This window comes from Salmo trutta, chromosome 3, assembly GCF_901001165.1.
Source record: "Salmo trutta chromosome 3, fSalTru1.1, whole genome shotgun sequence".
NCBI lineage: Eukaryota > Metazoa > Chordata > Actinopteri > Salmoniformes > Salmonidae > Salmo > Salmo trutta.
Window position 1 is genome coordinate 51692434 of NC_042959.1, and position 16175 is coordinate 51708608.

The 16175-nt window shown below is 41.6% G+C and overlaps 1 protein-coding gene across 1 annotated transcript in view; it reads left to right on the forward strand.

Moving 5' to 3' along the window:
- The window catches only part of LOC115177796 (alkylglycerol monooxygenase), a 48135-nt gene that overhangs the window by 17832 nt on the left and 14128 nt on the right, over window positions 1-16175 (forward strand). Inside the window, 10 exon segments of the mRNA XM_075074275.1 lie at window positions 6984-7087; window positions 8049-8144; window positions 10040-10106; window positions 10225-10290; window positions 10373-10452; window positions 11016-11117; window positions 11119-11151; window positions 12766-12882; window positions 15672-15754; window positions 16023-16125. Of these exon segments, the coding sequence (XP_074930376.1) occupies window positions 6984-7087; window positions 8049-8144; window positions 10040-10106; window positions 10225-10290; window positions 10373-10452; window positions 11016-11117; window positions 11119-11151; window positions 12766-12882; window positions 15672-15754; window positions 16023-16125 (851 nt within the window).

The window sequence follows — 16175 nt, forward strand, 5'->3', positions numbered from 1 at the left end:
AAAAATGCAGCATGAAGACTAACTTCTTATAATCCATGAAGGTATTTAGTTAATCTTAGCACACTGATTGAAGGTGGCACTGGATACACACAACTGGATACACAGCTCAAAAGCTGGGACTCATGCAGTTTAATTCCTATTTACCTGTGACAGTTTTCAGTTGACAGGGGGGGTAATATATGGGGGGGATAAGGATGGGATAATATATATTTCTGCTAATATTACTGTAAATATAAACAAATCTTCCCCCACAATATTTGGACAACATTTATTTCTCATCAAAAAAAGCCATGATTCATAGTCTACGCTGTACTGATGACAGCCATGTGTGTGCATGCGTGTGTGTGTGCGAGTGTGTGTGTCTGGCCGTGCCGTCCTCTCTGTAGAGTACCATAACCTAGCCCTACGGACAGTAGCAGTTGTCAGGACAAACCGATTTGGTCGTCGCTGCGCTGCACCGGGGCTGGGGTTGCAGGGGAGTTCCTGAGGAGGCTCTGCTGATCTGAATGTTATTGTTTTAAAATTTATTTTTTGGGCCGTGCGGCGGGGCAGGGGTTAACCTCCTAGTGGCCAGGGCTTCATAACTATTCTCTGTAACTGGAAGTTTCTGGCCCGGACCAGGTTAAAGTGTTGGAGGGCGTACAAAATAACCAAACCCGGTCGGTCAGGATGTGGGCGCTCACTGTGCTACAAGAGACCCGGGCTGCTAGCACCTCTGGGACCCAGGGATATTATCAACAATGGGTAGCAGTGGGTAGCAGGCCACAAAGCTTTGTGTGTGTGTGTGTGTGTGTTTGGGGGTATTTGTTTGTACAGTATGTGTGCATAGAGGGGCTAGACTGGGCTGAGTAAGGAAAAAAAGTCTTCCTGATGAGCTAAGTGACTGAGCTGAGCTAAGCACTCTGCGGCCCAGGGGTCTATTGCCCTCATGTTTGGTCAATTGCGGCTGTCCCCTGTCACTTAGGTTTTTGTAGGACAGACAAGTGTCACTAATGATGTTGACAGGAAAGGTGAATCATGGTGGAGTGGGATACCAATCAAAACGGCGCTTGAACACATTTGGTAATGGCGCATGAGGAGATGGCTGCCGTTTTACTGTCCCCTAACCAATTGTGCTATTGTGTCTGTGTTTTTGCATTATTTGTAACTTATTTTGTACATAATGTTTCTGCCACCGTCTCTTATGACCGAAAAAAGCTTCTAGATATCAGGACAGCGATTACTCACCCCGTACTGGAAGAATCCTTTTTTCTTTAACGTGTCGGATGCAAAGCATTTACTCCAGACAACCGACAAGGCCCTTATCCCATCATTCGCAGGAGAAAGAGATGGAGATATCGGGGACATAAGTCTGGGTGCCTTGTAAGGATCCGACGGCGAGTGGGTAATCTGCCTTTACCATTGATCCTATTAGCCAACGTACAATCACTGGATAGTAAAATAGACGAACTACGAACATGTATATCCTACCAACGGGACAATAAAAACTGTAATATCTTATGTTTCACCGGGTCGTGGCTGAACGAAGACATGAATAACATACAGCTGGCGGGTTTTACACTTCTTCGGCGGGATAAAACAGCAGCCTCTGGTAAGACAAGGGGTGGCGGTTTATGTATATTAGTAAACAATAGCTGGTGCACAAAATCTAAAGAATTCTCAAGGTTTTGCTCGCCTGAGGTACAGTGAGGGAAAAAAGTATTTGATCCCTTGCTGATTTTGTACGTTTGCCCACTGACAAAAAAATGATCAGTTTATAATTTTAATGGTAGGTTTATTTCATGACTAGCCATGAAGTGCTTTGAAAGGCTGGTCATGGCTCACATCGACACCATTATCCCAGAAACCCTAGACCCACTCCAATTTGCATATTGCCCCAACAGATCCACAGATGATGCAATCTCTATTGCACTCCACACTGCCCTTTCCCACCAGGACAAAAGGAACACCTATTTGAGAATGCTATTAATTGACTACAGCTCAGCGTTCAACACCATAGTACCTTCAAAGCTTATCACTAAGCTAAGGACCTTTGGACTAAACACCTTCTTCTGCAACAGGTTCATGGACTTCTTGATGGGCCGCCCCCCAGGTGGTAAGGGTAGGTAACAACACAGCCGCCACGCTGATCCTCAACATGGGGACCCCTCAGGGGTGTGTGCTCAGTCCCCTCCTGTACTCCCTGTTCACTCATGACTGCATGGCCAGGCACGACTCCACCACCATCATTAAGTTTGCCAATGAGTTTGCGAATGAAACAGTGGTAGGCCTGATCACCAACAGCGGTGGTGATCAGCCTATAGGGAGGAGGTCAGAGACCTGCCCGTGTGGTGCCAGGACAACAACCTCTCCCTCAACGTGATCAAGACAAAGGAGATGATTGTGGACTACAGGAAAAGGATGACCGAGCACGCCCCATTCTCATCCACTAGGCTGCAGTGGAGCAGGTTGAGAGCTTCAAGTTCCTTGGTGTCCACATCACCAGCAAACTATCATGGTCCAAACACACCAAGACAGTCGTGAAGAGGGCACGACAAAGCCTATTCCCCCTCACGAGACTGAAAAGATTTGGCATGGGTTCATAGATCCTCAAAAGGTTCGACAGCTGCACCATCGAGAGCATCCTGACTGGTTGCATCACTGCCTACGGCCCAGTACCTCACTGGGGCCAAGCTTCCTGCCACCCAGGACCTCTATACAAGGCAGTGTCAGAGGAAGGCCCTAAAAATTGTCAAAGAATCCAGCCACCCTAGTCATAGACTGCTCTCTCTGCTACCGCACGGCAAGCGCTACTGGAGTGCCAAGTCTACGTCCAAAAGTCTTCTTAACAGCTTCTACCCCCAAGCCATAAGACTCCTGAACAGCTAATCAAATGGCTAACCATACTATTTGCATTGCCCCACCCCTCTTTTGTGCTGCTGCTACTCTCTGTTTATTATCAATGCTTAGTCACTTTAACTCTACCTACATGTACATATTACCTCAATTACCTCACTAACCGGTGCCTCCACACATTAACTCTGTGCCGGTACCCCCTGTATATAGCTGCTCTTTAATGATTTGTTACTGTTATTTTTTTTTTTTTACTTAACACTTATTTTTTCTTAAAAACTGCATTGTTGGTTAAGGGCTTGTAAGTAAGCATTTCACTGTAAGTTGTATTCGGCAATTTTGATTTGATTTGGTAGAAAAATGTACTGCATTACGTATACATTAAACACTTTCATGAATATATGGATTTAGATGAGTAGAATTCTGCTGCAGTGGCACTAAGACATGAGTCACAAGTCATGAATCATATGTGCTTGACATAGAGTCCCTCACAAGTCACTGTTGATTGGGAGAAAATGAAGTAAGAATTCCTCCAAATTCCAGAGTTCTCTTTAAGTGGGCCTGACTTAGTGTGTGTGTGTGTGTGTGTGTGTGCGTGTGTGTGTGTGTGAGACTAGGGGATGAGGACAGCATGATGCATTGCAGTGACAGAGGGGAGCTAGTTGGATGTCCCAGGGTAGGGGTTATTGTGTTATATTTGGCACTTCATGTAAGGACCTCCAATCCAAACACTGAAGGCCCTTCATAGGCCATTACAAACGTGATTGACATGGAATCCAACCACTCGGAGGCCTGCCGATCAAAGATGAAACGTTATGCCAAGGTATGGTCACGGAGGGTGGCAATTCAAACAGTTGATTATTATTACTTTCAAATAGTCTGCGTTCTATTGATTTGGGTCTATAGGCTATAATCTTGCTGAAGGTTGATACAAATGAAAGTTTTATTGTCACCTACTGTATACTGGATAGGTGCAGTGAAATGGGTTGTTTTCCAGGGTGAGCCATAGTAGTACGGCGCCCCTGGAGCAAATTAGGTTTAAGTGCCTTGCTCAAGGGCACATTGGCAGATTTCCCCCCTTGTCGGCTCAGGTATTCGAACCAGCGACCCTTCGTTTACTGGCCCAACGCTATTATTAATACACTGCTTAGTAATCACCTGATGTTGTGTTATCTTTCTTCAATTACACCAAGTTTGTTTTACTGAGTTAAATCAACTCACTCTCACCTAGAGCTGGGCGATATGGACAAAAATCCATATTGAAATAAATTGCCTGAAACGATGCGATAACGATAAATAGAACGATAAGTTTATAACATGTTCAACACATTTTGTTTTATTATAATATTTTATTATGATAAACTACTACTAGTTTGATGGTTGTAGCCATCACTTGTAGCCATCACTTGTCCCATTAACAATCACCCATATTAGCAAACTTATTTCATTTCACATTTCTCTAGTATAGGCTACTTATCTTAATGAACGATATCAGCAAAATGTCTGCGATAAGTGGTTTATCGTCCCAACTCTACTCTCACCTCAGTCCACACACCTGTTTGACCTGAAGTCATATGATGCACATTGCAACACATTAGTAACACGTGTTCATTTGACTACAGTGTAATGTCTGATCTTAACCCACTACCATTCAAACCAAACCTACCGAGATTCTTCCCTGAAAAATACAGACCTGACCATATTATTATTATTTCCATTGACTGTCTCTGTTCCGTTTTGCATATTAGTGTGCCATTATCTACTCATCACTGATATTCAAAAAATCTGCAAAGCCCTACTTGAGACCTGTGGATGTACAGTCCTCAGTGTTTCTGCTCTTGGTGGGAAAGGTTCTCTGTGGCATTTGTTCTCATCATTAAAGGAGTTCCCTCCTGAACAGGGCCTGCCAAACTATGCGATGTCCTGCTGAGTCGCAGGATGAGGACATGGCTCGCAACGAAGCCTAGCAGTTCATACTTCCTACTAGTGACACCCAGCATCAATCGCTCCAGCCCCTCAAACCAGAAAAAGGGTGCTAGCAAAAATCTAACAATGGCTAGATTATAACTTCTTCCGTGTGTTTGTTTAACAGTTGATCGAGTTCCTCCATGGGCTCTGACAGGAAGGAGTGTAAAAGCACACGTTAACGACTGGAGTTATTACACACGACGTCCATTCCTCTTTTTCTCTCTTTCTCATTCCTCTTATCCTCCTGTTCGGTTTATGGCGGAACTACAGATTGAATTCTGTTCCGGAGAGTGGGGAAATGAAGTTAGAAATCCAGTCCAGTATTATCATTGAACTTTTAAACCAAAATTGTACTCTCACTGTAGTTTGAACCATCTGTCCTCTCACACTAGTTGATAGCTTGTTGACGTTACAGAGGTGTCGAGTATTGACAGGCGTTTTTTTCTAAGAGGTGAGAGGGTTCACCCTGTCTCCTAGGCTTTGGGAGTTCCTCAAGACAAGGCTTGCTGATTTTGATGGTTAGGCCGCAGCTTCTTGGACGTTTCATTTGAGGTGTTCGAGGACCGATCGTGGCATTCTCTTCACAGACACCTACTGTACACACCTTCACACACACTTTCTACACGGTTTGTTTGTTCAGGTGGCGTCTCTCGACCCATTGGGTTTAATGGCTCTCTTTTTCGATAGAATTCCCAAGTTTATTAAACACTGAAAGAGCCATACAGTACCTTCAAGATGTCAATTTAGAATGGACTCTCAAAATAGAACGAATGGAGAGCTAGCCCAGTGAGTATCCGCTCATCGTGCGCATGACTATATTTAGCAGGCAAAAATGTGCCTCTCTACATTTTCAAAACCCAACTTTGTTATCAACTTTAATTAGAGTTGAATTATTTGTTTTGTTATAATTTATTGTGTAATCATAGCACAATTGCACTTCAGGGCTACCACATGGGGTTTTAATGGGTATTGAGTAACTTTCACTGTTTTTAATGAAATGTATATGTTACTATTATAGATAGCCTATATGGGGGCTTTGTGGTCCAGACTTAGCAATGGGTCCTCTACTCCCATGTAGATGAAGCCAAAGCGTTTGAGGGGTGCCACTGCCAAAGAGCACAGAGAAATGGGTGGTCCGGAAACAGCTCGGAGATCCAGTGAAACTTAACAAGCGTGTTTCTTTGGATGTTAAAATGAAGTGTAATAGTAATATTAATGTAGCAAGTATCACAACACAGCAGAGGAATGTAAACTGCAGCACAGGGACATGGCTGGATGGTCAACAGCTGTAGACTAATGCTTTTATATCCTAGTTGTCATAATATCGTAATGTCCCCCTATGGTTTGCTAGATTCTTGGTTTGCTATATTTTCTAAAGACTGGCAATGAGTGTTGTTAGTCGTTTTGAAAATGAAGGTTGCTAATACTTTTTTTTATTCAATTCAATTATGCAATTAATTCCATTCATTAATTCAATTTCTTAATTTTTTTTTTCAATAAATTCAAAGTGTGTGCAAGTGGAGTGCAAGCGATGACATGCATGTACAGTAGCTATATGTGCAAAACGCCCAGGCTTTGAAGTGGCAATATGCAACTTTTTGGGCGACCCAGACCAAATTCACATAGAAACATGAGTTATAGATATATCATTCTACTTGAAAGCAAGTCAAAGAAGTGGAAAATATTTCTGTGTTTTGTTTTTGCGTCTTTTACTTTTGGTTTTGTACACCAGCTTCCAACAGCTGAAAAAACAATATTTTGGGTTGTGGAAAATATATTTCACAGCGGTTTAGACGGTTCAATGATTCCCTACACTATACTATCTTATTTTGTCACATAAACTGAAATTAGGCGAACTATTAGAGTTTTAGCAACCAAGAAATGGGGGAGCGATTTCTACGTAGTGCACCTTTAAACCTGTACAGTATAGGAAGTAACGTACTCTTTGCACTTTGCAATTGCTCCTCATGGTCATTGACAGATTAAAAGCAGGTCACTTTGTAACAGTAAGAGATTGGATTGTTAGACAGTGTTATGTGATGCCCTGTCTATCTGTTGCTAACTCTCCCTCTCGCTCTGTGTGTGTGTGTGTGTGTGTGTGTGTGTGTGTGTGTGTGTGTGTGTGTGTGTGTGTGTGTGTGTGTGTGTGTGTGTGTGTGTGTGTGTGTGTGTGTCCACGACAGAGTTGAACCTCCTGTGGGCTACCCACCAGGTCCACCACAGCTCAGAGTACTACAACCTTTCCACAGCCCTCAGACAATCCCTCACACAGCAGTTCTCATCATGGGTAAGAGCCCTACTCAACCACTGGAACATCTATGCTATTTTATTCTATTCTATTGCGAACAACATACTTTTTGTGTGATGCTGGAGATGGCAAAAGTTGATTAAAAAAAGCAGGTTTTATTGTCACACACCGGATAGACCCAGTGAAATGTGTTGTTTTACAGGGTCAGCCATAGTGCAAATTAGGGTTAAGTGCCTTGCTCAAGGACACATCGACCGATTTTTCACCTTGACGGCTCGGGTATTCGAACCAGTGACCTTTCGGTTACTGGCCCAGCGCTCTAAATGCTTGGCTACCTGCCGCATTAGAAATGCAGATAAGTCCAACATTTGCTCCTTCACCACAACAGATTCTGTGTTATCCACAAAGTATGGTATACTGTTCTGTAGCCATAGTCATTGAGTACGTTTACATGTACACGAATAATTTGATTTTAAACTGATTAACTGATCATGGCAGTAGGCCGAGTATGGCATTAGTCATGTAAACACCTTACTCTGCTTGTCTTAATCGGCGTACTGTCACAAGTATACGGTGATTTTGTTGTTGTTGTTGCAATCTTTCGAATGATTAGGACATGTAAACACCTTAAATCGTAGTTCCAATGGTGTATTTGATATGCGCATGTGCCAGCACCAGCCAAGCGTGCCTCCCTCTTTAGCGCGAGTGAAGTGTATTCAGAACAACTGAAAGTATGCATCTTAGAAGTAGTTTCACGTACAAACGTTATACGTCCCAACTCAGAATCAAATAGGATTCCCAGAAACGACATTGTCACTGTGGTAGAATGTTCGTTTTGATTGGTGGTTTCAGATGTGTCCATGTAAACAGGATTATTAGGGAAATAGTTTTTCTTGCAAAGCATGGAAACGATTTAAATTGAACTATTATATTGATCCGACTATCCACAATAATCGTCTTATTGTGTGCATGTAACCGTATTCATTGTGTCTGTCCTCAGGTGTTCTATCTCCCCATGGCGTTGGCAGTACCACCCTCTGTGTTTTCTGTTCACATCCAATTCAACCTGGTCTACCAGTTCTGGATCCACACTGATGTAGACACAACCCACAGTACCACCCAGTCTCAGGTTACCATCCACAAGACGTTAGGGCCAACCTGGGTCCTATTCACACCATAGCCAAACGTTTTGAAATGGAAAACAAAAATAAGCACTTCTTATTGGATAAGCTTAGGTAGTCTCTCCCCATTTTGGCCCCTTTGCTTCTTTTTCATGCCTATTGAATGCGACCCTGTTTAATTATGATTATTCATGTTGTCAATATTCTACAAGATTCATTATGTATATTTCCCAATTACTGTAATAGCTTAAACTGTAAAATAATCCAGAGATAAAGCTACTTTGGCTGAAAGTTATTACATTTTACATACATTTTAGTCATTTAGCAGACGCTCTTATCCAGAGCGACTTACAGTAGTGAATGCATACATTTCATACAATTTCATACATTTTTTTCCTGTGCTGGCCCCCCGTGGGAATCAAACCCACAACCCTGGTGTTGCAAACACCATGCTCTACCAACTGAGCTACAGGGAAGGCTGAATGTCATTTAGTAGACGCTCTTATCCAGAGCGACTTACAGTAGTGAATGCATACATTTCATACAATTTCATACATATCATACTTTTTTTTTTTTTTTTCTGTGCTGGCCCCCCGTGGGAATCGAACCCACAACCCTGGTGTTGTAAACACCATGCTCTACCAACTGAGCTACAGGGAAGGCCGAAGTTATCTCACTCTAGTCCCTATACTATCTGTTGTTAAGGGGAGCTCAAGTCAAACCTGTGTTTAATAAAAAATAATGAGATTTTATGAAATATTCCAAACAGAAGCAAGACCAATCGTTCTCTTTTAAAGTGACTGGTAGTATCATTTTTACAATCCCCAATCGTTAGGGGAATGAATGGAGTTGGAATCACTTCCATCTTTTACTACACTATTAGTGAAAACAGTCATAAAATCACAATTTTCTGTGGGATACAATTTATGATTTCTTTATAGACTTTTTTGATGTTGAGTAATTTATTGGCACGCGATTCCCAGACCTGATCTGGGAATAAAAAGTTTAAGTGAAGCAGCAAAACCTTTTTCATTCAAGATAAAACTCTGGCTGTTGCCAGACCACTCATTACATGGAAATAATGAATCATTTAAAAATCATTTCCCAGACTGACTCAACGATCCCTGGTAGACTTTAACATCAAAATGTCTGTAAAAGTCGCACCCAAAGAAAAATCAGATTCTTCTGAAATATGTGCCTTATGGCATGATCTGTAATGATTTTTTTTTGTGTGTGTGTGTGTGTGTGTGTGTGTGTCTGCTTAATAGAGTGATTGAACAGCCATACGTGTTTGATTATGAATGACTGAGATATTGTTTTGGAATGCTTGTGCATGCATTCATTTGTATGTCTGGAAGGAAGTGTCTGCATTCATATTAGCTAGTAGCTACTATTACGAGCATGCTTGTATGTATACGTGTGTGTGTACAGTGTGTGTTCAAGTGTACTATATGTAAGAGCATTATCAACAGTGTCAACTGCTTTATAGACTTGACACCGCTCGCCATCCTAGTGTTATAAATATAAATATTGTTCTTTCCATCTGGGAATTTGGCCACCTCATGATTTCCATCATTCTTAAAGCTTAGACCTAACTCATCAAATAAGAAAATGCTTTAGTCTTATGAATAAGGTTTCGAGAAAGATACATTTAGTTGTTAACCAAATTGCCAAAAAAGATCCCAGTAGTGCGCTACCAGTTAAAACATAAATTGGCGAGAATCTCTATTACAATATTTTTTTAGTCCAGGACTAGGTTTAATCTAGGTTTAATCTATGTCTATGGAAACCAGCCCAAATTGTAGCAGCTAGGCTATTACATTTTTAAAATAATTGTTTGTTTCATGTATGTACATTCTCTATCTTTCAGGTGATCAGAGATATGGGACCTCTGGGGTGGGTTCTAAACACCCCCAGTCAACACAGAGTTCTCCACTGTAAGAAAGAAAGCCTCTTCTTCGCTCTCAAACACACATATTCTTGCCATATTTGACGTGAGCTGATCAGTGCAGCATTGGCGAAAAAGGAAAATGATGTGTTGCATTTCATTGGCAGGGCGAAATTAATATTGCATTGATAAAAATTTCAGGGGAACTCTGATCATAAGGGACAGACTATTCAGTAAGTAAAGGTTCACAGGGTGAGTGCTTGTTGTAATATGGCATTGTCAGTATAACTACATTCTCTTACTTTGATTTATCAGGTACCTTTGCTCCAGACGGCGATAAAGTTGTCTACGGTCTCGTACACAAAATAAACACATGTGAAATCCTCCATATTCAGGTTAGTCCCAAGAGAAAATACAAAATACAAGATTCTTTTCTTATTTGGAGTGTTTTTATTTTGTACAATGTAAGATATAAACTACTAGACTATAAATGTATATGCAAGCTATCGAAGAGCAAATTGTCACAGTGTTTAGACTGAGCTGACACTGCATGCAAACTGTCTGATTGTCCCCGTATTACATCAGTGGAATCAAACCATTTGTAGAGCAGTTACTCTCAATCACTTTGTACAAGTAAATGTTCCCACTGGAACAGCCATGCTGAAACCATAACATTATTACGCAACTTTAAACAAACCGCCCAGCAGAGGTGAAAGAATCCAATAAAATGAAATACTACAACTTGTGTTTGATTATATTCACTGCCCTTACCGCTGGCAACTTACCGCATGAGCAATCCCTCCCAAATGGAGGGACGTTCTCGACACTATTAATTAACGCACAGATTAGCATTGACAACAATGAATATGTAGTAATATCAGGGCTTTTATAGTAAAACTGATTATGTAATATAATGTGACTGTAATGTGACGGTATATCTTTTATATTTGTCCTTTAGTTCAATTACTATAAATACTTGTGGAGGAGGTTCAACAGATACAAGAAAATCTTCAGTATATTAGGCATCCTCTGGAAAGGACCAAGTTGGAAACCTGGCAAACCCAAGGCTGGGGGATCACGCAGAGGTGCCCGAGGTACTTCCACATTCAAAAGGAAGACACGTTTTGTCATTAGAGGGGGAGAGAAAGCGAGAGAGCGATAGTTAGAGAGGGTGGTGTGTAAGCCGTGGGGAATCATGGAGAGAAAGCGAGAGAGCGATAGTTAGAGAGGGTGGTGTGTAAGCCGTGGGGAATCATGGAGAGAAAGCGAGAGAGCGATAGTTAGAGAGGGTGGTGTGTAAGCCGTGGGGAATCATGGAGAGAAAGCGAGAGAGCGATAGTTAGAGAGGGTGGTGTGTAAGCCGTGGGGAATCATGGAGAGAAAGAGAGAGAGCGATAGTTAGAGAGGGTGGTGTGTAAGCCGTGGGGAATCATGGAGAGAAAGAGAGAGAGCGATAGTTAGAGAGGGTGGTGTGTAAGCCGTGGGGAATCATGGAGAGAAAGAGAGAGAGCGATAGTTAGAGAGGGTGGTGTGTAAGCCGTGGGGAATCATGGAGAGAAAGAGAGAGAGCGATAGTTAGAGAGGGTGGTGTGTAAGCCGTGGGGAATCATGGAGAGAAAGCGAGTAGGAAGAGGGAGTTGAAGACAGTGTTCTTGCATTTTTGGTGTGTCTGCATTCCCAAAAAGGGACACATTTGACACTTTCATACTTCATTACCTATCATTATGATGCAAAGAAAAACACGATCCTTACTATCCAAATGACTCACAGTGTTCTCACTTGAAAGATTCACATTTTATACAGCCTTTACATGGAAATACCACACCAAATAAATCCTTGAGGCCTTTGTAGGGGGAACACAATAAGCTAATTTTCACTTTAAATAGTAAGTCTGTGGGTGCCCTGCTAGGGATCAAAAGGGTGTGTGTGTGTGTGTGTGTGTGTGTGTGTGTGTGTGTGTGTGTGTGTGTGTGTGTGTGCTACTATAGTGCCCATCAGGAGCCCCGGCGGTTGGCTTTGAAAAAGCGCTGATGGTGGCACATATTTAGACCTTTCACACTTAAAAAAAACTCCACCCCTCAACTTTATGATTAAATTGTCCCTAAACGCTTGCATGGTGATTCTAAACATGTGGAGGGTGCTGGAATTTGACTGAAATATCTTGAAAGGCTTGCCATTGTAGGCCTATACGGATATTTTCTAACGAGAGAGAGAGAGAGAGAGAGAGAGAGAGAGAGAGAGAGAGAGAAAGAGAGAGAGAGAGAGAGAGAGAGAGAGAGAGAGAGAGAGAGAGAGAGAGAGAGAGAGAGAGAGAGAGAGAGAGAGAGAGAGTCAGAGACGAATGTGTTGGCTTTTGAGGCTAAGCAGAGATGTGGGCTGGAACACCTACAAGGGTAGTGATGTGAAGGAAACACACATGTGGCTAACTCACCCAAGACCCCTGGAAAACCCCTGCAAGAATCCTGTACCAATTCAACATCTAGTTCTCTACAATTGTGTGTTTTAAACAAGGTTTAAGGTACATACAGTATAGATGTTCTATAGTGAATTGTTTCAAAGTATCTTATGATCTGCATATAGACAAGCCATGACAATATGGCCAGTTAAAAAAAAATCGCAGCATTCAGGAATGATGTTATATTGTCTTATCTTTTTGCTTAGCTGTATTATATTGCTGTTTTAATATTTCTGATTTATGTCATTGATAGGTTACTGGAGAAGAGCTGCCATTCAATCCCAGTTGGCCTCTGGCTCTGCAAGTCTATGTCTGCATACATGGCCTAATGTTGTTGTGTGTTTATCAGGATCTGTTTGAGTCAAGGCTGGTATATATTGTCAATCCCAAGAGTTACCAGTCATAGATAATCAACTGGGATTGAAAGCACATGGGCTCGATCTTATTTTAGCCATTTTAAATAATCTCGTCTTAATTTTCTTCAAAGGAACGAAGTCACAAACATTCTGTTTATTTTACCTGACGACATGCTTCATGTGGTTGTTTTTCTACAGCATTTACACAGAACATAATGACTCTGCTACGATTAAGTCGGAATGACTCACCATCAGTCCTCTTTAAAATAACCGTTGTCTATTATTTTCCACTCTCAGAGCCAAAATCCCCCTCCCCCCACTTTCAAAAAACCCAAGTCAGGTTTCCTCAGCAGTTATCTTTGGACTGCTTTTTTCCCCAGGCATAGTTTCGGTTAGCCAAAATGTGATGTCCCACCCAACACTTCAAACTGAGACAAAATGGCCTGTCTTCATGTGATTCCTACCTCCATGGTGTTCCCTTAGTTGTGGTCCTCCCTCCACATAGGCCCACAGTCGAAGATTTCCCCCCTCTTATTGGCCACCAGCACAGCAGCTGGTGGTCTAACAGTGAACAATAACACCTTAATTGCCAAGTCAACCACTTCCCAACCATTTCCCAACCTAAATAGCCTTCAGGATGCTGTAATCAGGATTTCCAGGGAAAATAACAAAGTTAGGACCTTGGCCTGATAATATATCATGTGCATGTATGTATGTATGTATGTATGTATGTATGTATGTATGTATGTATGTATGTATGTATGTATGTATGTATGTATGTATGTATGTATGTATGTATGTATGTATGTATGTATGTATACCTCCATGTTCACTAGGCACGTATTTACGGGGATTATTGAGGATACAGCGTAGCGCAATTTATGGTCTGAGCCTTAACTCAAAGACATTAAAACGTTTAAAACAAATGAAGTTAGCCTTGGGTATAGGCTCGTGTAGCTACAGTTTCTTTCAGGTTGGGTAATTTTACCATAAGGACAGACCGGTAAATTGACCAAGTTGAAACGCTAACTCCTCAACTCAGAATCCAACCAGTCTCTCGTCCTGAAAAATAATAATGGTAGCGATGATAACCATGATAATAACACGTTCCTCTCCGGGTCTCTGGGGATATAGAAACAATAACATCACCAGTCCAGTGCTGGAGTCACTGAAGCACCTGCAGATGGTGAATTTCGTCTGTGAGTTTTATTTTCCCTCACTGTTATCGTTGAAATATGATATGGGACAAAATAAAAAAATTAAAAAAAATCGCACTAAGCAGGCATGAAAATCCAATAATTGAACTTGTGTCTAGGGTCCATTCCCCCAGGGTAGAGATAGTCAAAGTAAAGATCATGTAACCTAACTGACCTGCTTTGACTCCTGGGTAACAGTACCAGTGGGTGCAAGACAGTATAATAACCTAATAAAATGTAATAAATCAATAAAATACAATTACCAAATAATATATTGCTGAATAGATTGGTAATTAGCTTACAATAACTGTGTAGTTACTGTACTACTGTCAATTTAGACCTCTCCTTAAGCGTTACTGACTGTAGGGATGGATAAGTTTACTGTGTGTCTTTGGAATCCATGTAATGGAAACGTTTTAGTATAGTTGATTCATAACCTCTTATTTGCCCCAATTGAATACATACAGTAGCGCACCGCCTATACTTTCCCACGTGTGGGTTAGGGGAATATAGGGTTTAACGATTATAGGGCCTGTACCATATAAACATTAAGAAATACTACTTTATTGCTTCCTGTTGATATGTTGATGCCATATATGGCCTGCAGGGAATGTGCGTTGTTGTGTATGTACTGCATGGAAGGAGGCCAGTGACGTCTGCATCAGGGCCTCTGAGTGGAGTGTTGAAGATCCAACCCCTGCTCTGGCAGACCAATCTAGTCCCTTAGGAGAGGCTCGTCTTACAGCTGTCTTTTAGGTTAGGAACTTAAGGCCATGCATTTTCACCACTCATGTATCCATCCACAGGTTGGGGTTGTGTGCGAACAAAACACAAACAGCTCACCAAGGTCAATGTGTACAGTATAGGACTAGTGTTCCCTATAGTGTATAGTGGTACTGAGAGCTATGTACCGCAACGTCTTCCACTCTGGTCAAGTCCCTTAGCGGGACTCAACAGACATGGCCAGAGGTAATATCCCTATTATATTGAGCATGAGAAAGGGAAAGGGGATACCTAGTCAGTTGCACAACTGAATGCCTTCAATCGAAATGTGTCTTCCGCATTCAACCCAACCCTTGTGAATCAGAGAGGTGCTGGGGCTGCCTTAATTGAGTCACGGTTACTGGCAAGACTCTACACTATATTGTGTTGGGGAGCTAGATGTAATATAATAGCTTACTGTGTATAGATGTGTCGTCTGGGCTATTAAAAGGGACATGGTTCATGACTTCACTCGTAGTCAAATCTCCTGTGCCCATAATTCAACATACAGATGCAGGATCTTAATTTGATCCAGTTTGCTTCAACAGGAAAAGAATCCTACAGCAAGAGGAAATGTGAATTATTATGTTTATTATAATTTATGGACATTTTTGTCAGGGTTGATATTAAGGGAAAATCAAGTCTGAAATTTCAACGAGGAAAGACAAACATCAGAAGCCTTTTTAAATCTCAAATACACTACAAGTTTTACATTTCCTGCATTGCATGAAGGTTATCCTGCAACAGGGCTTTCAAATTAAGATCCTACATCTGTACTTGATGTTTGTGTATTTTTCCCATAATTTTTTCTCATGATAAGCATTACTTGTGTGTCTATGTTATAGATGCTTTCCCAGCTGACTGTTCTGATGATGACTGGCTACATTCTACTCTGTCTGACCTCCATTGGCTTCATCATTGACCAAAGGTACTGTACTGTCACATATCACTGTTACTGTACTGTTATCCATCACTGTAAATAGCTTGGAATTAGCAAACACATATTGGTCCTCTTCAAGGTTATGTGGTCCAACCCAATTTAAGTCAAACAACTTAGAAAATTGACATGGAGAAAATCTCCAATGATGACTGATCAATAGGTTCTCTCATATCTGTTGGATTTCAATGCCATGACTGAATTAACTTGAATCAATTCAGTTCCTTATTGGCGGTTGTTACGTTCTTTCCCTACGCAGGTCAACGGCATCCATGTTGGAGTTGCTGCGCTGTGTTCTGATGGTGATGCTGCCGCGATACGGCTACATGACGGCACCGGCACCACTGCTTGTGCCCATTGAGGTAGGAGACTGACCCTGCTGCTCCTACAAAACATTTTAGAACCCCCTTTT